This window comes from Lepeophtheirus salmonis, chromosome 7 (genome assembly GCF_016086655.4).
Source record: "Lepeophtheirus salmonis chromosome 7, UVic_Lsal_1.4, whole genome shotgun sequence".
In the NCBI taxonomy this organism is placed as follows: domain Eukaryota; kingdom Metazoa; phylum Arthropoda; class Copepoda; order Siphonostomatoida; family Caligidae; genus Lepeophtheirus; species Lepeophtheirus salmonis.
In genome coordinates, this window is record NC_052137.2 from 21,298,183 (window position 1) to 21,321,322 (window position 23,140).

At 29.2% G+C, this 23,140-nt stretch overlaps 1 protein-coding gene across 4 annotated transcripts in view; it reads left to right on the forward strand.

Moving 5' to 3' along the window:
* HisT (Histamine transporter) overlaps positions 1 to 17,308 on the forward strand; it is a 34,759-nt gene extending 17,451 nt beyond the window's left edge. For 3 of the 4 annotated variants that reach the window (XM_040716335.2, XM_040716337.2, XM_040716336.2), the window contains 7 exons: positions 4,277 to 4,557; positions 7,383 to 7,607; positions 7,863 to 8,010; positions 9,519 to 9,724; positions 10,257 to 10,360; positions 16,115 to 16,225; positions 16,283 to 17,308. In XM_040716335.2, coding sequence (XP_040572269.1) covers positions 4,300 to 4,557; positions 7,383 to 7,607; positions 7,863 to 8,010; positions 9,519 to 9,724; positions 10,257 to 10,360; positions 16,115 to 16,225; positions 16,283 to 16,589 — 1,359 coding nt within the window. In that variant the 5' untranslated portion in view covers positions 4,277 to 4,299 and the 3' untranslated portion in view covers positions 16,590 to 17,308. Of the gene's footprint in view, positions 1 to 3,954; positions 4,080 to 4,276; positions 4,558 to 7,382; positions 7,608 to 7,862; positions 8,011 to 9,518; positions 9,725 to 10,256; positions 10,361 to 16,114; positions 16,226 to 16,282 lie in introns of those variants that run through there. The other variant, XM_040716338.2, reaches the window with a different exon arrangement.
* Positions 17,309 to 23,140: the final 5,832 nt, after the last annotated feature.

Sequence of the window (23,140 nt, forward strand, 5' to 3'; positions counted from 1 at the left end):
AAGCATTTAGAGATTTATATATATTACAATGATATCAGCTTAGAACGCACTGTTCAGGTTGCCAACAGTAACAACACTTGCACACTAGAAAAGGGTTAGGATTTACAAACCTATTATGTCATTAATTACTGAACTAAACGTGCAGTAAATTATAAATAGCAAGTTGACTTACTTATGGCAAGGAACTGCGATTTGGGGAAATTAGGAAAGTAATCATTTTATCGGCAGCAAAATATGCCACTTTTTCTTTGCGAATTCTTAGGAGAAATTCCTTGGATTGGGAATTCACCTCCAATTTGGTTCAATATTTTCCTTCTTGATTGGTTAGATATTATCCTAAACTAAAGACAATAATAGATAGATTCTGGAAAAGTAACGAATGAAATGAAAAACGTCTTTTGGGTATTTTAATATTATTATTATGAACGTTCTTTTAATCTGGTTTTTAGCTGTGGACGAGTTGCGAATGTTACTCGGTTATGTCTGTATTTTTGCTTTTAGAAACTGGTTATAATTATTAAGTGTTTGTTTTTACTCTCTCGATATTTACATTCTTTTTTTAAAAATTGTTTTTCAGTATTTTATGTTTCAAATTAATACAAATGGGATAGTGGTCTATAATTGGGATGGGTAATTTCAAATTAGAATGTTTATTGATGATTTTTATTTCCACATTCCCTCTTAATTTTTCTTTTATATTATTTGATCTGTTATATATCTTAGGCCGTATAAGAGCTCGTTGTCCGCACAAAACCACATCTTTTTAAAAGAAAATGGAAAAGTTTGACATAACTTATGACAACTAAGTAAAATTTGGCCATGCTTAGGTACTTTTGTGCATTAACTTCCTATTGAATTCATACATACTTCCAGTCCAGTCATTTAAATCAGAAAAAGTCAACTGACGAAAAAACTCACAAAGATATATATATATATATTTTTTAATTTTATGGGGAAATAAAAAAAGCCCATTTATGACTATCATGTACATTTTAAAGAACTTAACTTTTGAATTGAAGATAGAATATCTTTTAAAAAGAATGCATTGAAATTGATTGATTCTGGATATAACTAACGAGTTCATAAATTATTTTTTAAAAGACACATGATACAAAAAGGATTTATGCATGTACTATAAAACGTATTTTTCCAAAGTTGTATCTTGTCATAAGATAGTTTATAGTCAATTAAAAAGTTAAAAGGTTCTATACCTGATTCTATATAGTAGTACTTTACATACATATTGTTTATGAAGGTACAAATAACTTGAGTTTAAATGCTAAAATCTATAAAAAAACATCCATGAATATGTATAGTATTTCATAAAAATTCTAAATTAACTACATATTATAACATATAAAATGTTGAATTTTTATATAATATTCAAAATATAAACTTTGACGGATTTCTTCTCAATCAATTAAAATCGAATCTTATTAATATAAATATACCTGCTAACAGCTAATAATCTTTTAAACACAAAAGATTAATTATGAAAAACCCTTTCATTCTAGCATATGAAAAAAAAAACTTTATCTTTTCTTGAGGAGGAGAAAAATTTAAGATGAAAGATGTTTTACAGTATTGGATGATTCGACATGAGTCATAGACCCAAATTCCGAATCCACATCAAGTTTTGTTCAAAACTGTCTCAAATTTACAATTTACAAAAAATCAAAATACGACTAAAAAAATTAGGTGATTGTTATAATCACCTTATTTTTTTGTCGTGTTTTGATTTTTCTGGATTTATACAGAGTAGGGCAGAAAAATGTGGAATGTTCATTAATATTTATTTCCTCGTTACTATAAAAAGAATTAGTGAATATTTTTCGATATTATGTTTCTGCCGTTCTTTTTACATAAATAAACTATAGTAATCATTGAGTAATTTCATCATCATGAGTGAGATGCGAAGCAAAAAGGCAGTGCATCTCAGATTCCCTATATACTGGAGCTGATGTGATGAAGATTACGGACATTGTTAAGTATTATAGGAGCCTGGTTTTCAAGTTAGCCAAGATTAAAAAATAGAAAAGACCTCTCCAGGTATTCAGGAGGTAGAATGCATAGTTACAAGGGTGAAATGAAGTTCTTGTTAAGTTTGGAGAAGAATATAATGTAGATGAATCGCCTCGCAAACGACTTCTCTGTGGCTCCTAGGGCTATCAGGAGGCCTATAAAGCATAACTTGGGATTATTTTATTTCACAAGGACCCCACGTCACCTTTAGACAGAGGGTATGAAATCCAGGAGGCTTTAGACGTAAAAAGAAAATCCTTACATGAATCAAGGCAAATGGGTCAATTGTGAAAATATTCTCAGACAAGAAGATTTTCACAGTAAATCAATTCTACAACCACCGAAACGACTGCTGGCTTGCAGAAACAAAAGAAGAACTCCAAGGAGTTTACCACAGCAAATATCAGGCCCAAACAATGGTCATAGGAGTTGTGACCTCTGTTGGGAAAAAGATGCCTCCGTTCTTTTACAAGGCGGGACAGAAAATCGGCCAGGAGGCCTATTATAATGTGATTAGGTACACTATCTTGCCATGGCTAAAGACCAACTACTTGGAGGGTAACTAGTTGTAGACCCAGAACGGCACCCCTCTCACCCGTCCACCAAGTGCGAAAAGTTATGTGCAGATTACATGGTTCGATTCTGGTCCAATGAGATATAGCCCGATTCCAAGCCATAATTTAGTCCACTTGACTTTTCTATATGGATTATTTTGGAGAGGGAAACAAAGAGGACCTCACATCCAAATATGGACTTATTAAAGCATTTTTCAGAGGCTTCTGTTAAGAGAATAATTTTTATGGTAATGTCCAAAAATAAGAAGAACTATTGAGGCTACTGTTTCTGCCCTAAAGACCCTTCCAATTGTGAAGCTGAGAAACAAGTTTTGGGCATGTTTGGGAAGCATAAGATATAAATTGAATATACACTTTAAAAAATAAGCCAAGTTATGCTTGCAATGAACACTTTGGTTTTTAAGGAAGTCTTCCAATGCTATATTGTATTTATTTCTTGGTTTGTATCTTTTATTAATTTTTTTGGCAATTGTTGTCTAGTGGTCAATATTTTTATAACTATTTATTAATTGATTTTGATTTTTTTGAACAAAATCATTATTTTGAATAATAAAGATTATATTCAGACTCATAAAAAGCACATTATATCTTAGGATTTTTTGTTTGGAGACACACAAAATAACTTTATAAAGTTTCATATGCATACTATTTAATTAGTTGAATCCACTCTACTCCTCTTAATTCCACATTTACTTACAGTTCTGATATATGAATCAAAATATTTAGGTATCTATGAAAGTACATCAATCTTAGGTAGCTTTGTTCCACTTTATAGATTTCCAAAAAAAATAACAAGAATATGAATTATAATAAATTGTCAACAAGTATTTTTATTGTCAGCCAACTAGGTAAAAAAAAATACAATATAAACAGAGAGCTTTCTATTTCATATACCATTACATTCCAAGTATTTTCTCAACTATGTATGTATGTGAAACGATACAGTGAAGGAACTTTAATATGAGTGCAAGTGAATTTAAATCTTGGGGAATCGTTTTGTGTATGTATTAATATTTTTTCTTCATATGTACATATTTCGTTACTTTTCACCTCTGTGTACAATATATGTATTTCTCGATTTTCTCTTTCAACAACAGCAATAATAATAATAAAAAAGTAACAGCCAACACCTGCTAATGACAAGAAGTCTTTCTTCTTCTTCTTCTCTGAAAAGAACTTCAACCACAGGATTTGTCATTAAGAAACAAGGAAGAAAGGAAAAGAAGGAGAGCTATATTAGATGAAGAAAAAAACTAAATGTAAAAAAAAGCAAGCAATACATATAATTGTGCCATTTCAATAATAATAAGAAAATTGCTTTCTACATATTTATTTATTCGTTTGGGCAGAAGGGGCTGGGCATGTAGGGAACAGCTGCTAACTAATATGTATGTACTTACATACATGTATTGTATTTGATAAATGAAAAACAAAAAATAAATCCAATGAGGCTTTTTCACTGAATTTGACGGGTATCAACAGGTATTTAAGTACTCTATTTATTTAACAGTAAATGGTTGTCAGTTACAAAGTTTTTATTTATTTATGAGCTGTTGTTGTTGTTTTTTCACTCCTGAGCCACGTACAAACAGCTATTATTATTATTTGATCCGCATTAACTCTTTCTACTCTTTTATGATTATATTTTCTTCCTTTTTTCTATCTTCCTTTTTATACAGGCCTAGGCCCTAATTATTCCAACATGGAGGAAGAAGATGGGCAACAAAAATCCCTTCCCATCGAAGAATTCAAGGTTTACAAAAAAAGATGGATAATTCTTGCTCTATTTGTCCTTTATTCAGCCTCAAATGCTTTTCAATGGACACAACTCGTCATTATCACAAGTATCCTTGAGAAACACTACAATGTAGGGACACTCGCTATTTCATGGACCTCCATCATCTTTATGGCCACTTATATACCACTCATATTCCCTGCGTCTTGGATTCTACAAAAGAAGGTTTGTTCATCTACTTTTTCTCTTTGTAAATTATCCCTCTCTTCCTTTTTTATTCAGCTGTTGGCATTTCTTTTTATTATTTGCTTTCTTTCACGGGATGGCGCTTTTATTTGTTTCTTACTGAAAACGTTCTACTTTTTTCTTTTTAACTTTTAAGTAATAGCATTCAATAAAATAAAAAAAGAAGGGGGACGCATTTTTCAAAGTGAAAGTTGTTGAACTTTTTTTCCTTCTCTTTTGCTGGAAAAAACAGCACCTGTTAAACAAGACATTTATTCCAGATGTGAGAACTTAGTAATAAAGAACCATCTATTCAGGTCAAAACATGTACACATAATCTAAAGCAATATTTTTATATGTGCGTATTTATCACAATATTATATTAAGGCTCGTTTCTACCCAGTTAAGTAAACTGTTCATAAACTAAGTATGTAACAAAAACGAAAACACATCAGTAAGTGATGAATTTCAGTAGTTTATTTTTTAAATATATAATCCATTATATATTTTTCTAACGAACCTCCAACTCCATTTTTTTTATAAGAGAGAACAAACTGATAAATCCACAACACATAAGCCTTCCACATACTTTTTTATCAGCTGTTGATCTACAACGTAATAGTATTCTGAGCGTTAATAAAGAAGTCAAAATCCCTAATATTAACCAAAGAGAGTTCCACAGTTGGAAAGAGTGACGTAATGTGTGCAGTACCCCTCATAATTTAGGGCCTTTTTTATATATATTTTTGAAGGAAAGGTTGAGATGATGCCATGAATATTTCTATGTGGGAAATGTCTCATTTGCGAGGTCAAAATATTTTTCGAAATTATTTCTCAAGAAGAGTTACAAAAGTAGTTTGTAACTTTTCAAAAACTTCTTAAAGTATCATGTCGTTACCTATATTGTCCCTCCCAACTTTTTGTAAAAGAAAAAGAAAAAAAGTCCAAAATCAGTAGGTAATAGTTAACCAATTATTCTCAACTATGAAATTGTTGAAAACGTAACCAGAGCACTTATAACGGGAAAAGAAATAGAAAAATAGAAAGTTGACTAATAAGTATAGCCTATGGCAAAGTATGAGTAATTTGATAAATCTCATTGCTAAAAATAAAGAATTGGTATAGTATTTCTGATTTTAATTACGTCAAAAAGGCAAATAAATATAATCATATATATCAAATGAAAACATGGACTTGAATTCTAGTTTGTTTTAGTATTATTCATAGCTGTGTTGTATGGAGAGTACAATAATTTCTAATTTCCAGGGAAATTGTCTATATTGGGTCCCTGGGAAATAAATTTTGAATTAGGGGATCCCGGGAACCATATGTTAAATAATACATACTGTTAAATTATATTTTATCTTTATTATTCTGATTATTTTAAGAATAAAAGATGTATTTTAAACTAGTCCTTTTATCACTAACACTGATAGTTTTTTTGTTTTTTCTAGAAACCATAAGTTCTGGGGTTCTTTTAATAGCTCAATCGATACTTAAATAGTAAATGGCTAACGAAATATTTTTTAGTGGGGCTGGGGGTTGGATAATTGTGAAATACACAGTTCGACCCATGGTGCCAAAAATTCACTTCTGCATAACTAAAATATATTGAAATCTTAAATTTTTTTTAAATATGAGACCTCTGAAATGCAACATCTCATACTGCTTCAAAAACATGTAATAATAATTGTTATTATAACATACTATACAGGGGTTTGCCATTATTTAACAACCAACGCGACTTTTTGTAAATGATTTTTCTCCTAAACTATCCCATTTTAACAAAAACTACTACTACATGAAAGCTAGATAAAAAAATATTATTACTCAAATAATAGCCCTTTCGGATCAATAACAGCCTCAAATTGACCTCGGAAAACGGAAGCTAGTCTTGATAATAGTGTATTGGCAGGTTCCAAGCATGGAGGACAAACACTGTGTCCATCAAACTCAAAAAGAAATCCAACATCCAGGTCAACGTTTTCTTTACAATGTGGCATAGAGCAGAGTCTACTTGACAAAATAATGGTGTCCCAGCTATAGCTTCCTGAGTCCATGACGTGATTTGATCTTCCAATAAATCCCTGCCAATTTAATCGATTTGGGTGGCTCATCATCAATGATTTTTGCAAATATACAATGAACTGATTATCCCTTTAGTCTGACCTCAACTTGTGATCAGCACGTTTTTCTGTTGATTCATAATCACATCTAGACTCTTTTGGCTCCATTCTGACTCTCCAGACAAAGAACCTTTCCAGGCTTAAGAATTTGCAATCTCAGCATTGTTTCGTCTTGCAAGGATCGCAACTTTATTAACCAATGCCATACACATCTGACTCACCGCCAAAACAACAAACATCTTCCTGCATGCACTGCCGTCAATTGTGGTAATAGTTGTTGTTAAACAATGGCCGCCCTCTGTATACATATATAATTCAATAAGCTTTACATTATGAAATAATTGAATGCAAGATCTCCCAAGAATTTCCCATAGGTATAAAACCCTGAGAAATCCTGGGATCCCGTGAGAGAAACCCTAGTATATAAACTGTACATATATATATTCATATGTATATTTTTTTCTTAATTTCAAAGGCTCTATAAATATTTTCCACTAAAAATATTGGTATTAAAAAGTAATTTAAAATTAAAATTATGTTTATTTAGAAAAGATATGTATATCATATTTTTCCCCTAATATTTCTTCTCTCATATTATTAGATTATTTTTAATTAAGGAGCACAAGTTCCACAAACTTTTTATTCAAATTTTTTCAACATACAAATACACATAATAATTTCATCAAATCCGTCTATTAGGGCCTTCGTAAATCAATTCTACTGGGTTCTCTTGGAACGTGTCTCGGCAGTTGGATCAAAGTCCTTGCCACTCATCCCTCGAGCTTTACTCTTCTTTTTTCTGGGCAAACAATAGTGGCCATTTCTCAAATATTTATACTAGGGATTCCAGCTCAATTAGCCGCTACTTGGTTCCCTGCAGATCAAGTTTCTTCAGCCTGTGCAATAGGGGTTTTCGGAAATCAGGTATGATGTTCTTTCATTTCTACTTATATATAAAAAAATTAATCATTTATCATCTGAGGCATTTATTATTTTACTTATTTATGTTTTGATGACTTTAACCTGACTGTCAAAAATTTTGATACACCATATAATGCAAAGATGAAAAATAAGTTGAAATGAAAGAGACAGGTTTTTTTTTATATAAATGAATTTTAGTTTTGTTTAAAAAACTTTTTCTTCTTTATATTCTAATATTTAATAATCATTTTATTACAGTTGGGTGTTGCTCTAGGCTTTGTTCTTCCGGCATCCTTTATAAGATCTTCTGTGGGATCTAATTTTGTAACAACTCAGAATGACTTATTTGCAATGTTTATGGCAGTCGCTATCATCACAACAGTTCTCCTTATTGTCATTATATTTGGTATGTATCTTGTTTCCATTTTTTTAAATATCTTAAAAACATCCATTTTTATATACGTATATCTATTCATTACTCATGTATATTACATTTAGAGTTGACATGGTAATGGAAAGTTTTATAATTACTTTTCCTCCAGAGCAATTATTGTAAATAGATTTGATAAAAAACCCGAATATTTATTATTCATGATGTTTTTTATAAAATTATCTTGTAAATTTATGAAATCAAAATTACTCAAGCCCACTATTTTCACAGAGTAATTAATTATATACTAATTAAATTTCAATAAAACATGTGGGGATTTTGTGCAAGTCGTTTTTCCATTAAAATACAGCAATACCTCGAATAGCCTGGGTAATTAGTTCCACGGATATACATAACTAATAAAGACACCATTTATTATTTTCTCACGTAAAGGTTTGCTTTTATTAGTCTTAAAATAAACATTTGTACTATAACAAAACCGGGATTGATTGAACCAGAGCTCAATTGGGGTAGCTGTACTTGTAAAATACGCGTTAAAATTTTAAATTTAAAAAATGGGTTTTTGTTTCTCATCTTTTAAACCAAAGTTATGTATTTTCAAATTCCAAATTTTCATCATATTTATAAATGGGCAACACGTAAAGAAAAATGACATTAAATAATAAAATAAATCGTCATGGTACATCTCCCTCTCTCTCTCTCCCAATGATGAAATCCCCACGTTTTTCGTAATTAAGTCATGCTACTTCAACTTTTGGGTCCCCACTCTGTAAGATCACAAAAACTACTTATCTATCAGTAAATGTGTCAAATTGAATAAATTTTCAGTAAGTTTCAACAGCAATTAGATGTTAATCTTTTATTGTACAAGTTGTAATTTGTACAATCATACTGTACAATTTATAAATTGACTTATATCAAGAATATATACCTAATTGTAAAAGTACCAGTTATTTTGATTAGCAATACTATCTTTCCATTTTGATCTATTCAAACTACTTGGTTGTAACTTGTATAGTGTACATGGCATAAAGTATGAGTGTATTTTTTTTTAAAGTTATACGATACAAGGCTCACAGTAATTTCCAATTTAAACTCAATAGACTACATCATTTATTATTAATAAAAAACTAAATGTATGTCTATTAAAAATTATGAAAGATACTTTATATTTCACTCAAAGGATCATAGAAGCGTAAATGATGAGAAAATCGATGTTACTTACTAGCTCGCACCCCCCTCCCCTTGGGGATCATACCTTTCATCTTTTTTGGTTACATATTATATGAATAAAGAAAGAGAGCAGTGTGCATCTTTTATGAACCCCCTTGTCCAACCTACTCTATGTATATAGTAGAAATATTGTGATAATATGAGCATGTTTGTAACAAAATCGATTTTTCCCTTTATGTAGTCACTTTTTTCTTGTTGTTCATATCTATCTACACTCATATATAAAGTACATGTTAGTTAACGACGAAGGTTTCGTGATTTCTATTCTTCTTTTTTTTTTTTTTTTTTAGCATTCTCTGACAAACCCTTAAATCCTCCATCTCCTGCACAAAAGGCAGCAGTTGAGACTCTTGCCGAAGAAGATTACTTAAGCTCTATTAAACGACTTATTACAAATAAAAACTACATACTCCTTCTCATCACTTATGGTCTCAATGTTGGCGTGTTCTATGCTGTGTCAACCATATTAAATTCTGTTGTTGTTTTGTACTATAAGGTAATTATTTTACATATATTTCAAGCAAGTAGGTACATCAAGCATATAAAAATGTTTGTTGTCTTCAGAGTTGTAACACACCCCTTTTTAGGGGAGGGATATTCAAGCCCCACCAACAATTTCTGAAGCCCTGCAAAATGTTTTATTATATATATTTATTAAACCACTATTAAATAACCAAAAAAACTTTTTTTAAATAAATTTTCTCCTAAACTAATCATCCAATTTTAATAAAAACCAATGCCAAATGAAAGCTAAATAAAAAGGAAATTATTATAATTTAATATTAATTTTTTTGCCGTCCGGTAACTTCACCTTGTTACCCTCCCGCTCAAGGATACTCTGCCCTTTCGCAGGCGCTCAAAGTTCGTTGTTAAACAACGTCCGTATGCTGTATATATATATAAATAATGAAGCTATTTATATTTTGATAATTTTTGATACTTTTTTTGGTTGTCTGTGATTATTTACATCAAGGGAAAATATCGAAAAACTTAAATACATGTTCATATCTTTATTTATTTTTATATAGGATGCAGAAGTAGACGCTGGTAGAATTGGATTAGTTATCGTTCTATGTGGAATGGTTGGCTCAATGGTTTGTGGCATCATTTTAGACAAAACTCATGCTTACAAGTAAGTTTATATGACATACCTAAGTATGTAAATATGATACAGAGTTAATTCAAAAAGGGTAGGCCTCATTCTGTTTCGAATGTTCAATTAAAGGTTTCAATGATATCTTCATATCATTGATGCCAAAGGATTTTCTATTTTCTTTGCAGAATTCATCCTGTGAGTTCAATTAACGGGGGGAATTTATGGTAATTGTAAATTTATAAAAATAAAAATTCATGGTATACTTAGCCCTTATATTAGATAAAAAAGTATTATCGCTAATAAGAATTAAAGTTGAATACCTGGTCGCTTTGGTAAAGAGTAAAGCAAGTTAGATTGGACAGGTTGGATCAACCAAACAGAGCAGGCAGGACTAGTACGGTGATAAAATTCCCTGGTCATTTATAGACATGTTCAACGATGAAAAAATGGAAAAAATACTATAAAGGGCCAAACCCAAACATTTTCTCGCAAAAAGTACTCAATAAATGTTATTTTTCTCAAAAACATCAAATATATGTTGTTGCTTTTTGAACAAAATCAAAAAATGTGAAATATATTATCAGGTATATTTCCCAACCTAATAATTACAATATATTTTTTTGCTCTTAGACGAGTCGTTTTTTTAGTGATATAATTTTTAAACCTGAATTTAGTTTACACCGTCTATAAGTCCATCAAAAAATTGTAAAATAAATCCTTTTATGTCAAGGCTTAGTGTTTAAAATCTTTGTTCTCAAAGATAAAAATCATAGATTATAGTAAGTAAAGAATGATAACTTTACTTTAAAGAGAAAAATAATAATTTAGGAATAAAAGGTTGTATACCTGCTCAAGGTTGGGTGATTTATATTTAAAATATTGTTACATAAAAAAGTCCATGTTTCATGAAGGTGTGTAATGATACGTAAATGAAGATATATATATTCAACTATATTCACTTTGAAAGAGAGAACAATTATCTTCCTTTCCTTACGCGGCTCGTTTTTTGAAATAAATAAAGATTTATTTTATTTACCTTTCAGCTGCATTAATTAATTTTCATAAGTTTATACTCTTGTATGATTAAAAGCAGCTGATTTTACATATTATAAGCTCCAAAGAGGTACTACATAGCATTTGGATATTTATATTAATCAAGGGCCTCCGTTTAGAATTCGTGTCACTTCGTAGTCAGTCATTGCTAGTTGTTCTGATAAAGTTATTAATTAAATGTATATAATAATTAATAACTATTCTAGAAATAATAATTAACATTTGCCTAGAAGTGAACTTAACTATGATATGCAAAATTTGAAAATTTAACACTCATTTTTTACAATCTTTCGATGAACAATGTTCTAGAATAAATAATTTGCTGTCAATTGCTACGAAAAACATTATCATAGTCGCCACCATGAGCACACAGTACGTTAAGAGGATTTAGATCGGAGTGCTCCTCCATGCTGGATTGTTCCAGAAGGCCATTTGGGAGCAAGCACAGTTTCGAAGATATGGTGTGCAGGGCTCTAATAAAGGCAGGAGGAAAGTAGCTGTGGCCTATTCCTCGGCCTTTCTTGACGGAACAGCAGAGAAAAATCCGTGTGGAACATACAATAAAGATCTTGACCATCTCAAGGGAACCTGTGGACTCATTGTGATCTTTTCTGATGAGAAGGCTTTTACTATTGAACCTGTCATCAACAGGCAGAATGATCGCGTAGTGACATTTGGGGATGTAGCAGAGGAGCACAGATATGTCTCCATTACCCTGCTTCAGTGATGGTGTTAGGCCTGGTTGCATCCAATGGGAAGGACATGAATCCCTTAAGGATACAGGCTGAAAGCTTATGAGTACGTCAAAATTCTGAACACCAAAGTTATCCCATGGATCAAATCCATCGTTGGTAAATATACCTGGATGTTCCAACAAGATAGAGAACCAGCCCATAGCTCCAGGCTAACATGCGTTTCTGAGCAAAGGACTTCTCGCCACTTAAATCCTGTAGAATATTCCATCTAGGCTCACGTAGAGTCCAAGGCCTACAGGAGATGCCACAACAGCATCCTTGCTCTAAATCCTCTGTTAACAAAACCTGGTCCTCCATGAGCGCCGAGTACATGCAGAGGTAATACAGCAGATTCCACCAACACCTGGAGCTCACCATCAATTCTAAGGGTGAATACATTGACTACAACATCTTCTTTGGATTTCAATTAATAATTAAGATTTGGTAAACATGTTTTCCAATTCACCCAGGATCTTACCATGGACTTCAATACTTTGTTTGTTAAAATCAGTAAATAATAATGGTTGGCCAGGTACAGGATATTCATAAGTTTGAATTGTATTAAATACGCGATAATATATCAGACAAAATTATATTTAGAAAATATTTAAAACGTATGTTCTAGACTATATAACCTAATATATTTTATAAATTACTTTAACAATCCAATGAACGAGAGTGGAAAGAGTTGTATGCTGTAGGTATGTATTCTTTCCAGAAGTTCCACTGATGCTACTTCGAGTTCATTAAGGAAATATACCCCATTCTAACTGGAATTACCTTAGCCTTTTACTACAGATAACTCTATAAAAATAATTGGGGTTGAGATCTAAATTCGAGGGAAGGAATTCCTGAGAATTTCGACCATTATATATTGGAGCTTTATTTTTCTGAAAAATGATTTTCTGGTTATCAGAAGAATGTTCTTTAATCCTTCGGTAGTGAACTGAATTATACACCACAAGATTTATAAAAATACTTCCTATTCCTTTAAATCTACAATAATCGTCAATATTTTTTTTGATAAAGTAATGAATATTTCATAGAAATTTGTATCAAAAGTTAAATATTTTTAATATAAGAACAACAAATTATATCTTTTAAAAAACACCAAACTCATTTTGTTAATATTTTTTAAATAAGGATTTGTCGATGTCTTATATTTATACAAGTAAGTATTTCGATTGGTTAATTTACGAGCGCAAAATGGATGGACTACTTAAAAAAATGATAGAAAATTAAAATTAAATAATTATTATTACTTTGTTATTAAGGAGGGGTTAAACAAAGGAAAGATAAAAGGTTAAATTTGTTATCATATCTCATGTTTTCGAGTCACTAAAACATTGCTGAGCTTTTGCGTACAAATTTCCTACAATTTCACGGACCTCTTTATTTTTTGTCTCGTTAACACTCTGTGAGTTTCTTAACCTAACGAAAATTAAAAGGTTTCATTTTCCAGTGCTTCAAAACCAGCCTGCGAAATTCCAACTTATTACGACATTTTGGATATTTTTTACGTTAAATATTTCATTGTGTCTTTTCTGTTCCTCCTGGTTCTTCTTGAATTTAGACTGCCACTTATGGCCTTTTTATCACAGCTACTAGTGTTATGAAGCTTCTGGATTGTATATTCAATGATACTACATATGTCTTATCGAGTCACCTAGTCTCCTGTAAATTTAAGACGAATTTTGGTTAATCCTTTTTTATTTATTTTGTCGTGGTTGATTTAGTATTGAGTTTAAGCTAATCAGATAGCAAATTCATTTATTAAATGCTGAAATTTTTTTGCAGCAATTCTAGAACCTTTAAAACTTATGAATAGCCTTGTATACACTTGTATAGTAGAGTGTTCCTTTTTGGAAGTTAAATTAATATTTTTGGCTGCACTAAAGTTTTTTTCTACTAGAGCGACCATAAAAAATTCAATGTACAAAATGTTCTATATGTACATGTTTTATGTTATTATATTATTTTTATCAGATTAGCGGGATTGGTTTACTGAAAGGAGCAAAATAAATAAAAAAATTAGATGTACGAATGTAAGACAACTTAGATATTAAAAGATTTAGGATGTTAAATGTCGTCAAGAAAATGACGTATATTTTTCTGAACTAAGTCTTATAGGCAGTCGTAGAGAACTTCTACAGGGAAGACCATGTGTAACTTATAGTATACTTCTAAAGAAAATATAAATATAGTTCTTTGTTAGAAAAATTTGGTATCCTGTATTTTCTCTAGGAAATATATGTCAGATCTTCTTTCGATTGGGTACCCCTTATTTTTTTAATCTTTCAGAAGATATATTTTTAAACGGTTTTTTTAATTAAAGTTATGCATATTTCATTAAATGACGTTTTTTAAAGAATATTTTTGTATTATTTTTAAATAATCTTTTTTTCAAAAAGGTTTATGGATCTTTTTATTTTTATGGCCTTTTCCATTTATAAATTTCTTGATTATATTTTTTAAACATAGTTTTTTATTCCAACCATAGAAAAAACAATAGATAGTGACGACAATTTAATTTTTATGGCAGTTAGGTATTACAAAGCAAAAGTCTTTTTTAATATAAAGCTCGAGTAAACGAATTCACCTGCTATAAGAAGAGAACTGGGTATGAATGTCCTTAGTAGCATCTCTAATTCTCTACTACATCCATTTTTGCCAACAACTGAAATTTAGATCAAGATATTTTCCATTTTGTTGCCTCTATCAGGGCGTTACCTCGCTAACACAAAAATACCCTATACATCAAAGTCACCTTCCTATGTATTTTGTTGTCATCTGTCGATTCACTTCACTCGCTTGATGATACGTCATGGCTATTTCATAATGTATTATTTTTGATCAATAAACAAATTAATAAGTTATGCTATACTTAGGCTCTATTTCCAAAATAACAGGACTACAATTTCTTGTTGATACTTCGTCATAAAATGGCTAATATACATATTAGCCATTTTATTTAACAAGATGAAGAAATTTTGGTTATCATATTTATAAACGCTTTTTATAGTATATTACTAAGCAATATTATAAAACAGTATCGAATAAAATACTATATAGATTTTATATTACGAATATATATATATGTGTAATTCATTTTAATAATGATGAAGAAATAATATGACGGTAATAGAAGGGAAGTACGTACATAGGATATATACATATAGTAGTTGGATGATTTCGGGCCTTTTTTCTATTTCTTTTTGGAGGAAAGGTTGTGTGAGACAATAAAGGTAGCGACGTACATTAAATATATTTCTGTAATGGTTCCAACAGTTGTGAAACATTGGTTAAAAAAGGGAATTTGTCAAATATTTACATAATTAGGAGGAAAGGTTGCAAAATGCAATAAAGATCACATCACAATCACAATGAATTTTCTTTAACTTTTAATATTGTTTATATCCTACATTTTTTCTTCGTTACACCAAATGAACATGAGTATTTGTCATTAAAGTTATAAGGTACTTAGTATTACCCAAGGTGTATATTTAGTCCCCTTGGTATTATCTTTGATATTTGAACCGACAGGTTTATAATATACATTTTTAATATAAGATAACTTCTTATATATTTTGGTAGGAAATATATTTGAATTTCACAAAAATGACTGAATAAGTTTTATCAAATAAATAAAGAAGAAATTTTAATTTAAATGATCTTTTTAATATTTAATCATTAAAAATCTACAAAATATATAATACTTATTGTTAGGCTCTTGCCAAATAATAAATAAACAAATTTATAACATAAATATAAATAAATACTTTTGGTCTTATTTACGTATTTAAAATGTTTTATTAAGTTCAATATTAAAAAATATTAATAAAACGGAGGAGAGTAAATTGTTATATACATAGGCATATTTCATTTTTTTTATGTATATGTACGTGTATATTTATATATTTGTTTATATAAATATTGTTTTTATATCAAATTATGTAATTATGATATATTTGATTTTCTAATTCATATAAATATTTCATTCTAGAGCAACTACTTTTGCGGTCTATATCCTTACTGCTATGGGAATGACAATTTTTACATTTACAGTTAATTTGGGACACATAGAAATCGTGTATTTCACAGCAGGAGTTCTTGGGTAAGGCATTGATAATGAAATAGCTCAAATTAACATTTTTACATGTACTCAAACAAGGTTTTTTATGACGGGCTATCTTCCTATTGGATTCGAATTTGCAGCAGAAATTACTTATCCTGAGTCAGAGGGTACATCCAGTGGTCTTCTTAATGCCTCGGCACAAATATTTGGCATCATATGCACTCTCATAGCGGAGCGGCTTTTGGAATTCACACACAAGGCTTTCATTCCTAATGGTGTTCTGATTATTGTACTTATTTTGGGATGTATCCTGACAGGAATCATCAAACCAGATTACAGAAGACAAAAAGCGGCTAAAAATCAAGTGTCAAACTCATTTACAAATGAAACAATAGCGCCTTAAGAAAAATGGCTTTCAAACAAGAGGAATTAATGAAAACATGTAATTTCCCACTTCTTCCTTCATCAAACGCTTTCAATGTTTGTGTTATTAACTAAATTAATATATTTTTATAACTGAATATTCTAGCTTTTAGAAAAGTAGAGTATACAGAATTACTTTGGAATATTTTTTATATAGTTGTTACGAGCTTTCAATCCATTTGATTTTGTCATATTTTGTTTCAATGATTAATTCATTATTACTCATTATATCTAAGTTTATCATAGCATGATCATATTATTCATTTATTTAAAATCCTTCAAATGTGCCAAAGTTTATAATTTGATTAAGACATGATGTGCCTTAATATGACTAATATTGCTTTCAATTATTGTGCATTTTATCTTATTCATAAATAATAATTGATTGTTCTATTATTTCAAAATAGAAGAAATGGAGATACTTCCTATTAGAAATAATAATGTATTTTCTGAACTCACTAAGCTACTCACTAGATTCAATAGCAATATTAAATATAGAACAGAATATTATAAAGTTTATTTACATATATACAGTATGCGTCTTAAAGCACCTTATTTAATTACAACATCAGCTATTTTGATTATCAATTATTATTTGATGTCATCATTCTATTTTAATCGATTATAATAACTTTTTTACTATTTATTTATAAATAATATAGCTGTGGACATTTGAACTTTATGATGTACAACAAAATACTTATAAATTAGTTATTTTCATCAACATGGTAAAAAATTACGCCATTAATATATCTAACATCTGGTTTAAAGGAATATTCAATTATTACATTGTGTTCATTACAAGTACTGTTAATTCATCATTTCAAATTATTCGTATCAATTTTTGTTTGCAATTTGTACTAATTATTTATTTAAACAGATTGAATTTTATTATTTACTTAATTTTATCAAATTAGGAAATTGGCGGAATATTAGTGACTAAACACTCACGAAACTTATTTTTCATTTTATTGATTATGATGATGTTAAACTGTGTTTCTTTAACTTTTTCCCCGTTAAGTGTGAGCTATATATTATAATTACAGCTGTAATTACTCTTAGAATTATTATCAATATTTGGAAGGAAATATATCGAAAATATTTATGGATGTTTCTATAAATAAAAACGTATATTCAATGGAAATGATCATGATGTATATCATTGTTTTTATAGAAGTAATATTTCCAAAATAGATTTCTGTAAATTTCATGTGTTTAATCAACGATTCAACTTATTTATTGTTGTAGACTGTATATTATATATAGTTCCATTCCCCATACTAAAGTATATGTGATAAATACTTTTTGTTCTTTGACTTAAATGAGGTCACATGCCGAGAATATGAATGACGCTATTGTTTCCGTAATCATTCATAACTATTCCATATATTTCTCAAATATTGATGTCAAAGGATTATAAATGGTATGCTTAGAGTGGGGGGTATCTAATCTGCATATAGTTAAAAAATAGAATTTTCTTAGTACCACTCATACTATTCAATAGGAAAATACTATAGAGATAGTGTCATTTCCGTACTGAGATAATTATGGAGAAAACTGCCTCTTCTTAACATTCATGAAGGTTAATAACTTAAACTGTACATTTTTACTTCCTTACTGTAAAAAGAGTAAACGAATCACAACCAAACACGACAATGAAGTATTAAAAAATATTTATATAGTAATCTACATATTAATATTATAATGTTGAGGGTGAAACTATGTAGATTATTTTATAGTTTGAAGGCCATTAAACATTTAAAATTTAATTTAATTATATGAAAATCTAAGTGTGTGCAGGAACCCATATTTATAGGGTTTTGTAGTTGAAGAGTGGGAGTGCATTCCGGTCGGTCCGGTAAATTTTGTTTATAACGATCTCAAACTTCTCAGAAGTTTTTATTAATAATTTCAAAATTATTCTAATCATATTTTTAATAAATAAAAATTTGAAGCAAATTTAAATTTATTTGAATAATTCCTTAACCTTAAAAGCAATAACTTCCCCATTCTAAGTCCAAAGATCTTTTAATAAGATAAGGATTTTTTTATTCCCCTAAAAACAATATTCAAAATTATATTATAGACAATATTTCACTTGTCAATATCTTTCAGATTGTAATTATAAAATAAAATAGTAACATATGGAAAGAGAAAAAATTTAATTTGATCTTGAAAATTACTTTGTTGATCGATATATCAGAGGTGTGGACTCGAGGGATTCATTTGATTACTTGAGATTGAATATGAGAAATAAGGTTGAAAGACTTTAATTTTGACTTGCCAAGATTTGCCAAAAAAGTCCTCTGATTCATGGAATATCTGTTTATAATAAAAGGAAAATATTTTATAAAACTTGAATTTTAAAAAAGTTAAGAGTTTTCTGTACTATTCATAATTAAATACCTAATATTTCTATTTCAGATATATGAAAGGATCTCTTCAATAACTTTTCATCAAGTACACTCTTCTTTTAATAATAGCAAATAAGTATTTATTCAGCTCAAATATTGATCCAATTTTAATTCAGCAAGAAGTTATTGCTTAAATTAAAACCAAGAAATAGCTATAATCGAAAATAATTATCCTTGACTACAAGATTTCTAATAAATGAAGACATAATTTTAGAAATAAAGGATCTAAGTTATCCTTAGAAATTTGTATGTAGTATTTTTCCAACATTTTCAATAATAATTGTCAATCCATATTTTATTTCTGTATACGATTTACAATTTATACATCAAAAAAAATAAATTATACCTTATTGTATTAACCTCTTTAAAATTAGACTTCCCATGCATTTTTCAACAAGGTAAACATTTTGAGCTCCTTCGTAAAAATACATAAGAAGAAAACAGACCTGACTCAACCAATACATTGAAAAAAAGATGTTTGGAGGATCAGTAAGATTTAATCGATTCCGTCTCCAATGGAGACCTCTTCTGAAATAATAATATAAAAAGATTCCTAAATTACCAGTCTTTCACAAAAAATAAAAACATCACAATTTAAAAGTAGGAATATTTAAAATAATATATATGAGTGCATTAATATATTAATAATAATAAAAAATCGAAATATTGTCCGTGATCGTAACAACACATGCCTAAATTCATAATTATATTACGAAAAAAAAGTGATTTTTTTTATATGAAACTGTTTTGCAGTAAATGTAATAAACGTACAATTCAATGTATATTCATTCCAGTGGAGGTTTTGAACTAAAATTGATTGATCAACCATTTTTCTCGAACCAAAAGCATCTGTATCATATCAGATCTTATAGGCCGGACTTGTTTTAGTACCTGTACACTCATATTGAATTTCTTATTTCATCTCGAATTGAAGTATTCCATTGGCTTCCAAACATTTATCAACATATTTTATGTGATCATTTATCCGATCTTGTAATCTTCTTTTGATTTGGCCTACATATTACTTTGAGCATTTCGTACAAGTGATCAGATAAACCAAATTTGAATTACATTTAATCCCATAAGACAGTTTCTATGCCGATGATTTGATAACAGAATAGGTTCTACTTCCATTTTCAAACCACTTTTTCAAACACACTTCATTAACACTTCATGATGGTCTACTTGGAGTCTCTGAAAAAACTTTTGAGCGACAAAGTGGATCCCTGAGATTTTCTTTTTGCTTGTAGGCAATCATAGCTGACTTTTTAGATTGAATTATTGAAGCAAGACTATGACTAGGATTTGTGTTACTTTTTGGGAAAAATGTTACACATATAGCAACTTTAGATACAATTTTTAAAAAAAAGCTAGGCCTTTTTTTTTTACAACAATCGCTGTCTTTTACCGCAAAATATTTAAAATTTTAATAATGAGGTGTATATTCAAATATGTTGTAATTTGGTTTAATTGAACGTTTCATTTATTAAGAAAATAATATAGTCAATATATTAATATATCAATAATAAGTATAATTTATTTTTACTTTTTGTATATTTTTTAAAATGAACACAAATTCACAGAACTAGGTATAGTTATATAAAACCAATTCAAAATCAGAAGTAAAACTATAATTTAAAAGTTGATGGTACACTCTAAATTAAAGATGATTTGATTGAAATTAAGACTAGCTATTCATGAAGTAAATAAAAACTCATTAATAAGATAATGAAACTATTTAGGACCTTTAGCTTAGAGCTCTGATGTTTATAGAAATATTCTCCAATAACTCATTTCAAATTCTTGAACAACATGTGATTCGAAACAACCCGTGATCCTAACAGCGTAAAGAAAGATAAACATTGTCGATAATCATCTCAGGAGCTCTGAATTTCATCGTTATTAAATTGGTGTGAAGGCATACACATGTTTAAAATAACCATAACCCTTGCAGTCCTCAGAGCCAAATATATGTTCTTTTGGGATTTCGAAAGAAAATCCAGAATATAATTATTATTTTTAAATTGAGTTTTCTTAAATTGGATCTTAGTAAAAGATTATGGTAATTCAACATAACAGAACTAAACTCTAGATAAGTTAAGTTATTCTTATGTTATTTCCTATTGAAGATACATAATATCAATGTGCAAGTCCCCTTAATGCCAGAGCAACGATGAATTGTATACAACTTTTTATGATAAAAGGCTATGTTTGAATAGTACAATGTAAATAGCACTACTGTTAAAGATATTCTAATATATTATATCGTAACAATAAGGGGTTTAATTGCATTGCCTTTTATTTTATTTATTATTTTGTAATTCGATTTGGCAAGTGTTTTCTCTCATAACCAAGAGTATTATTGATAACTCGACTATGATCAATAATTTATACAGGTTTGTTATACCTATATTAGCTTGATAGTGTCAAAAAAGCTAAATATTATTTAATGCAAATACGAGTAATTTATTTCGGAGCCTGGTACAAAGATCAATGTAATTTGATATGAGGTTAGTAATTATAAAATAAACAGTATTTGCAATGTAATTCATATTAATAATATTTGAAAGTTCCTTAATATATTTTTAATGATATCTGTGCATTGGAAATTTCCAAAATAATTTAGTAATCTGGTTTATGTAAATGTTTGCTACAGACGTAAATTACAAAGTGAAGAAGGGGAGCTGGAAATAAATGAAGGTTCTTTATCTATTTACTATTTAAATAAGAAATAGTTTATTTCTGCCTTATCAAATTTTATTCGTATGTTGATATTAGTATGTATACTACAATACGAAATGATAAACCTTAGTATTAAATTTAAAAAAAAATTATTTCATGGATAAAAATAATATTGTAAATTTGCATTCCATATTATAGTCATTTCAAATTACAGCTATGTATCAAACAATAATAATATTCCCATTACTCTCTGGATTTACAGGGGCTAAATTTTTATTCAATCATAATTCATTCAAACTATCCAAAAACTTATTAGTAGTCCCAAAATTTTGACCTTTCTTCAAATCCACTCCTGTTTTAAATCTTAAGAACACATCCAAATCAGACGTAAAATCGTCATCATCAGCAATTTATCCTGGCTATCTTTGATAATTATTAACGTTCAATTTTATAATGATAATTAATAATTTAATTAAACCTAAATGATGTAAGAAGAATGGCATGTACTATTTTCATGCAATTTGTCCTTCCAAAAATGTATATCAATTAAAGATACTTGAAGCTTTACAAAACTAATTCAACTGTTACACTGAAATATTTTACTCTGATTTAAGTTCAAATGATATCTTGTAGGGGACCTTATAAAATTTGGAGCTTTTTCATGAACCAATTTTAGAGACAGGATGGGACGTGACCGATCTGAAGTTCTATAGCGGACCAATACATCTCTATATATTTGTGCTTTAGACTATCGAGAAATAAATATATAGAGGCGATAAGTTATTTTTGATGGTAAGTTTGTCATTGTGAAGTAGGCGTCTTTTTGAGCATACAGCTCGGGTAGAATAATTCTACTGTTATAAAAATAGATTGGATGTCCTAAGCTTCTTTCTCCGTATCTTACAAATGTTGTATACTTATATTTATATTTCAGATAAACTTTACTACATCCATGTTTGTTAACAGCTAAAATTTAGTTCGAAATATTTCCCAAGTTGTCTCATCTATATATTTTTACATTTTAGATGTTTATTGATTCAACTAATAGAGAAATAGAGGGACATATAGAGACCATAGTTGTCATTGGTAGAACTATAATTAAATCTTGATAGTTTATGATTAATAGCTCCCTATTATTAAATAAAGAAAAGTCCCGCAGTTGGTAATATTGAATAGTAAATACCAACTGATTTTGGCCTTTTTTTAAAAGGAAAGGCTGAGAGATAAAATAGAGTCAAATAACACTATATATTCTAAAGACGTTTATTTCAATGTTAATTAATTATTACTGACCCTTCCTTCCAATGGAGGTCTTGTTTGATCTCATGCTGACTTGATAATTATTTGTGTTTTCCCTCGAATAATAATAGGATTTTCACAACTTTTCAGATAAATAACACAAAATGCAGAAATGTTTTATGTATAATTGTAAAAG